Below are 5,475 nucleotides of genomic sequence, written 5' to 3'. Positions count from 1 at the left end.
GTGTTGTAGCTAGCAATAGGGCTAATAGGATTTTGAGTAACGTCTATAGAAATATTGAATACAAGACAAGGGATATTATTATTTGATTGTATAGATCACTTGTAAGACCTCATTTAGAGTACTGTGTACAGTCTTGGGCTCCCTTCCTCAAGAAGGACATCGAATTGTTGAAGAAGGTTCAGAGAAGAGTCACTAGGATGATACCTGGAATGGTGGGATTGTCCTATGAGGAAAGACTAAAATCTCTAAACTTGTTTTCTCTTGAGAGGAGAAGAGCCGGGGGGGGGGTTAATTGGGATGTTTAAGATTATTAAGGGTACTGATAATATAGATCCATCGAAGTTTTTTGTGTTTGGCAGTGAAAACAATAGGACAAGCGAGCATACTTTTCAAAAAGGGTGACTGGTTTTTGGAATGAGCTCCTTCAAGGTTAATGGAGGCAGAAAATTTAACTGAGTTCAAAAAGATTGGATGGATACATGAGTGCTAATGGGTGGTTGTTGTTGGGAGCTGGAAGGAACATCCTTGATTAAAATTTCATAAAATATTAAAGGGACAAAAAGGAGCTTATTAGCCCATTTTTATAAATTTATATGTTGTTGATTTCTGCATTTTTTGTACTTCTCTTTCTTGTTGATTAACTCTGTCAGAGTTTGTAGAATAACAACATTCATATGCTGTAGAGTGATATTCGTTAGACTTTCTGTTAAACGAACCCGACATATTACTCTACGGGAAATCCGTGTACTGGAAAATACCACACGAGTAAATCACTGTTGACAGTGTTGTTCAAATGAATTATCTTTCATTACCAGTGTCCAGCGAAACTGGTAAAAGTCCATATTATATATTGCTATTCTCGTTTGTCTAAAATATACTTATCATAATATTTTGGTAAACTTTTATTAGTTAAAAATGAACATGATAATATTTTTTAACATATTACTGTATTTTCCCCAAGTAAAGCCTGTCCACTTTCACAATTCTTTGTTTCGGTACTTCCAATAGACGTCGCTGTGAAGCCAGTTAAATTCATTCGGCATGGGTACGATGGAAGACACCGTGGCAAAATTTATGAGTATTGGACTCAGTGAAGTAAAAGCAAAAGAGACGTTGAAAAATGAAAGCTTATCGAAAACGTTATCGGAAACAATTGCCGAGGTGAAAATGAATTTGTATTTAAGTTAAATTGCTTTTAATGATACTCCGAATCGTATATTATTAATCGTATTCCTGGATTCATGATACTGTTACGTGTTGAAATATTGTTGCTGTTACTAAAGAATTATATAACTTATAAGTATTGTAAATACTTACAGGTTACATATTAATCATTATATGATTTGTAGTCATGTGCCAGGCCTATAGTCAACTTAGACTTGACTAGTTTAACCCTCATATTGTTGATTTGTGTGGATGCTTCATATTGAATAATTTTAATGTTCCTGCTAGAATTAGAAGTAGAAGTATAACTTATAAAAAGAAATAAAGTAAACCGCATATTTCCTGTATTTTTGGTTAATTTTTTGGAATAGTGACTCATGCCATCACTGGCATTAGGGATCTTTATCCAAAAATCATAAACTTTAGTTTAGAAAATGTGTTTAAAATGCTGATGGGAACCACATCCATGTGTAACTGTAAGTGTAATTCTATTACTAGTACTAGGGTTAAGTTAGTTTTACAATATTGATTGGTATATTGTAATTTTAGTTTTGTTTTGAGTAAGAATCCCACAATATCATAGTAGTCACTTTACATAGATCTTGCACTCGTAAGAAATTTTTTTCTGGTGTTAGTAAAGATAAGACTAATAAAACAAAGTGAGAGACATGTCAAGTATTATTGTCTGTTAATGATAATAGTAAGTATTATCAGTCATTGGTACTGGTAGTAACAAAGAGTCACTGATGTTTTACTTGTAGTTGCAACTTCCAAAACCCCTTATATGTGAGTAGTTTTGCATAAATTTCAACATATTTACATTATGCATCTACACAAATGTTAATAGCTTATTATTTATTATTGAAGCATTATAGAACTAGATGATATTTTGATTTTAATTTAAAAGTTGGGAATTTCCAAAAAATTTTTTTATAGACAAAATTTACAATTTGTAAAAAAAAAAAAATCAAAATAAAATTCTTTAGTGGAAAACTTATTAATTAAACCTTTAAATATATATTTTAAAATATCATTGGTTAAACTAATCTTTGTGGTTGATCTTATAACTAGTTTTTGTGACTTGGTACTTATAAAGCATTCAATGAAAATGTTTGTTTAAAATTTTAGCTTTTTTTGTTAACAAAGGAACTTGTATTTGAAAATAATTATCAGTTTCTGTTTTTGCTATGCTAGCATTTAAATTAATGATTGGATACCTTGCTGACATGCAAACTAACCATTCAAATATCTTGTACTCTTTGAGTCAGTAGTTTGCAAATTTGGAGATTATTACAGTAATTAGAACAAAGTGAGGTCTGACCTTAATATATTAAGAGACAAAAATTAAAAATACTTTGTCTACAAATGGTAAAGATTACATGAGACTAAAACCATTTTAATATTTGATAAAATGCAAGATATATTTACAATTTTATGTGTAGGCAGAAAAGTATATTGAGAAGAATATACCGAAGCCAATGGGTAACTTGCTTTATCACACTGCCAGCAAAGTGAAAACCCAAATCAAACATCGAATACCATTGTTGGTTGAGTACATCACCACTGGCAAACTAGATTCAGAGCTGAAACTCTCAGGTGATCTAAATAATAAAATATATATAATCATAATGCAAATAAAGTTATTATTTTTTTTTTTTTTTTTTGTAGGGATACTATGTCTTGTTTAGAATTTGTTTATTAATCCACACACATTTGTGATAGACTAAAATATATTAAATTTAAAAAATGAGTAAGGTTATAAATATTGAAAAAAACAGTGTTATTTAGCTCTCTGTTAATTGAGCATTCATTAGAATCAATATGTTGTAGCTCATATGTATTTATTTATTTTTAGCTGCTTTGGATTACTTGTTGTCTCATCCAGCTGACCCTCTTGATGTAGAAAAATTTGAGGTAACATCAGGTGTGGGGGTGGTAATAACACCAGAGGAGATAGAAAAGGTGGTGGAAGAAGTGATTGCTAAGAATAGAGAAGAATTGTTACAAAAACGTTATCAGTTTAATATGGGAAAAATGATTGGTTAGTCTTATGTATTTATTAGATTTTTAGTTGAAGATAATTTAAATTTCTAATTGTTTTCAGTGGGTATTATAACAATAAAAACTTGTGCATATTCTACCCCTTTCTAGACAAAGGAGGGTGTCACTAACATCCCTTGATTTTTTTTATTCTTATAGTGGAAGTACTTAACTAAATTCCATGAAACTTTGTAAAAAGGGTACTAAACAGTGTATAGTTTCAGCTTTAAAAAATCAATTTTGTTTACTTTTGCTATATTTTTTATTGTGAAATTTCTAAAATATAATTTGAAAACAACATTAAAAATACTTCCTTTGTCTTAGAAGTTCATTGCTTTTTATTGTTAATCAGGAAGTTCTGATTTACATATAGAATCAATATTAACTTGATTGATATCCTTAACATATTTCTTTTGCTAGTTGTATTATTCATTACTTCTGGCTACAAACCATAAAAAAAGCAGCAAAAATTGACAGATTTATCAGTAACCTATGAATTGACTTGTCACGATCAGGTCAAACTAGGTAACAATCTTCTTGGTCGAGATCAATTGATGTGGAATAAATAGTTTTTTTTGCATACTTACATTGTTTAAAAACAATAAACATAATAGTATTCAATAACTAAGGATTTATGTAGGATGTTCAACAATGAAATTTCTAGTGTAATGGGACAATAAGCAATTTTTAAGTAAGATGAAGGATTATTTATTTATGTAAGTACTCTCTTTATATTTCATTTATGTATGTAAAATTAAACAATATTCTTGTCATCAATAATTCATAATGGAAATCACAAAAATGTACTAGAGAATACCCAACTTTTAAAAAAGTGCCTAAGTAGCACCCAAGCTGGATTACACAAGTGATAGTGATTATCTGAAATATTTTTAAAATTTAAATTATAATGATTTTTTTCACTCGAGAGTATGTATCAACTAAAAAGTTTTCAGAGAAATTAAGTTTACTCCTAATGTTAATAGAATAGTAGTATAACATTTAAACATAGTAAATGTTTGTTAATAATGCTTCATTTTTCAAATTCTGTAGGCACAGCTTATGCTCTTGTTTAATAATGCAAGAAAGTAATGGAGAACAATATTCTAGTTGGTTTATCTACCATCTTACAGAATGTGTTCTTATACTTCTGTGTGGGCAAACAAAGAATATCAGAAAAATACTCTCAAATCTTGTGTTCATATAAAAATTATCTTATGTGTGTAGCCCCCTTGGTAGCTCAGTAGTAAATTTGAAGATTTAAAATGTTAAAATTGTGTTTGAACCCCACATATTGCCCATTGTGCAACTTTACACTTAATAGTCAAACAAACTCTTATGTGTAAAAGTTTTAATTAATTTTATGCTTTTTTTTTCTCCCTAAGTTGTACTATGTGTCAAGTAAGTGAACTTACACAATAATCTGTAGTACTTAGTTTACTGATATTGATTTATAGGAGATGCAAGAGAGAAACTAAAATTTGCAGATGGAAAGTCAGTGAAGAATGAAGTGGATGTGCAGGTATTGGATTTGTTGGGCCCCAAAACAGCAGAAGACAAGGAGAAACCAAAAGCAAAGGTATTTCCATTCAGACCTAACTCTTATTATTTTTGGCTTTAACTTTATGTACGTATAAAATAAAAGATTGCTCTAAATATATTTTTGTGCTAACACACTCGTATGAAAAACTTCTTTCTCTTTATTTGGTATACCATTTAATTATTTACTATGTACATATTTATAGTTCACTTTTAGTGTGTTTTTGTTAACTCAGACTGCTGCTTTCAAAAACTTTTTAACTTAAAATACTTCAAGTAATTCTGAAAAGTTTTCTTTATTTTATGTCAGTGGTAATTGGCCTCACCAACAATGTTATGTATTCCTTTTTATGATCACTAAGAAATGTTGTTCGTGTTTTAGTATTTTAAGTTTTTTTTAGTTATATGATCAGTTATAAAATATTGACTCATAGCTAATTTTAAAGTTATCACTACAACAAAATAATGAAAGTGAAATGCATAGAATGTAAAAAAGTAAAAAAATTCAAGGCGTTTTCAGTGGAACCCTATACACTCAGCTGTCATTATGAATTAACTTCCTAATGTGATTTATTAAAATTCAAAGACACCTATAAAGATGTGTGTGTATATATATATATATATATATATATATATATATATATATATATATAATAATAACTATATACTATACGTACGACATAAGTAAGTAGTAATAAGTAAACACAACGAAACAAACGAAAACGTAAAAACGTA

General features: G+C 29.1%; 1 protein-coding gene across 1 annotated transcript in view; it reads left to right on the top strand.

The window, feature by feature from the left end:
* Nucleotides 1-1,012: 1,012 nt before the first annotated feature.
* LOC106460715 (probable glutamine--tRNA ligase) overlaps nucleotides 1,013-5,475 on the top strand; it is a 26,550-nt gene continuing 22,087 nt past the window's right edge. The window contains exons 1-4 of the mRNA XM_013920451.2: nucleotides 1,013-1,161; nucleotides 2,607-2,760; nucleotides 3,020-3,205; nucleotides 4,659-4,780. Of these exons, the coding sequence (XP_013775905.1) occupies nucleotides 1,042-1,161; nucleotides 2,607-2,760; nucleotides 3,020-3,205; nucleotides 4,659-4,780 (582 nt within the window). The 5' untranslated portion in view covers nucleotides 1,013-1,041. The remainder of the gene's footprint in view (nucleotides 1,162-2,606; nucleotides 2,761-3,019; nucleotides 3,206-4,658; nucleotides 4,781-5,475) is intronic.

The sequence above is a fragment of the Limulus polyphemus genome, unplaced genomic scaffold, assembly GCF_000517525.1.
Source record: "Limulus polyphemus unplaced genomic scaffold, Limulus_polyphemus-2.1.2 Scaffold821, whole genome shotgun sequence".
NCBI classification, from domain to species: domain Eukaryota; kingdom Metazoa; phylum Arthropoda; class Merostomata; order Xiphosura; family Limulidae; genus Limulus; species Limulus polyphemus.
Note: the sequence above shows the minus strand (reverse complement) of the source record. Positions and strands in the feature narration are given on the sequence as shown.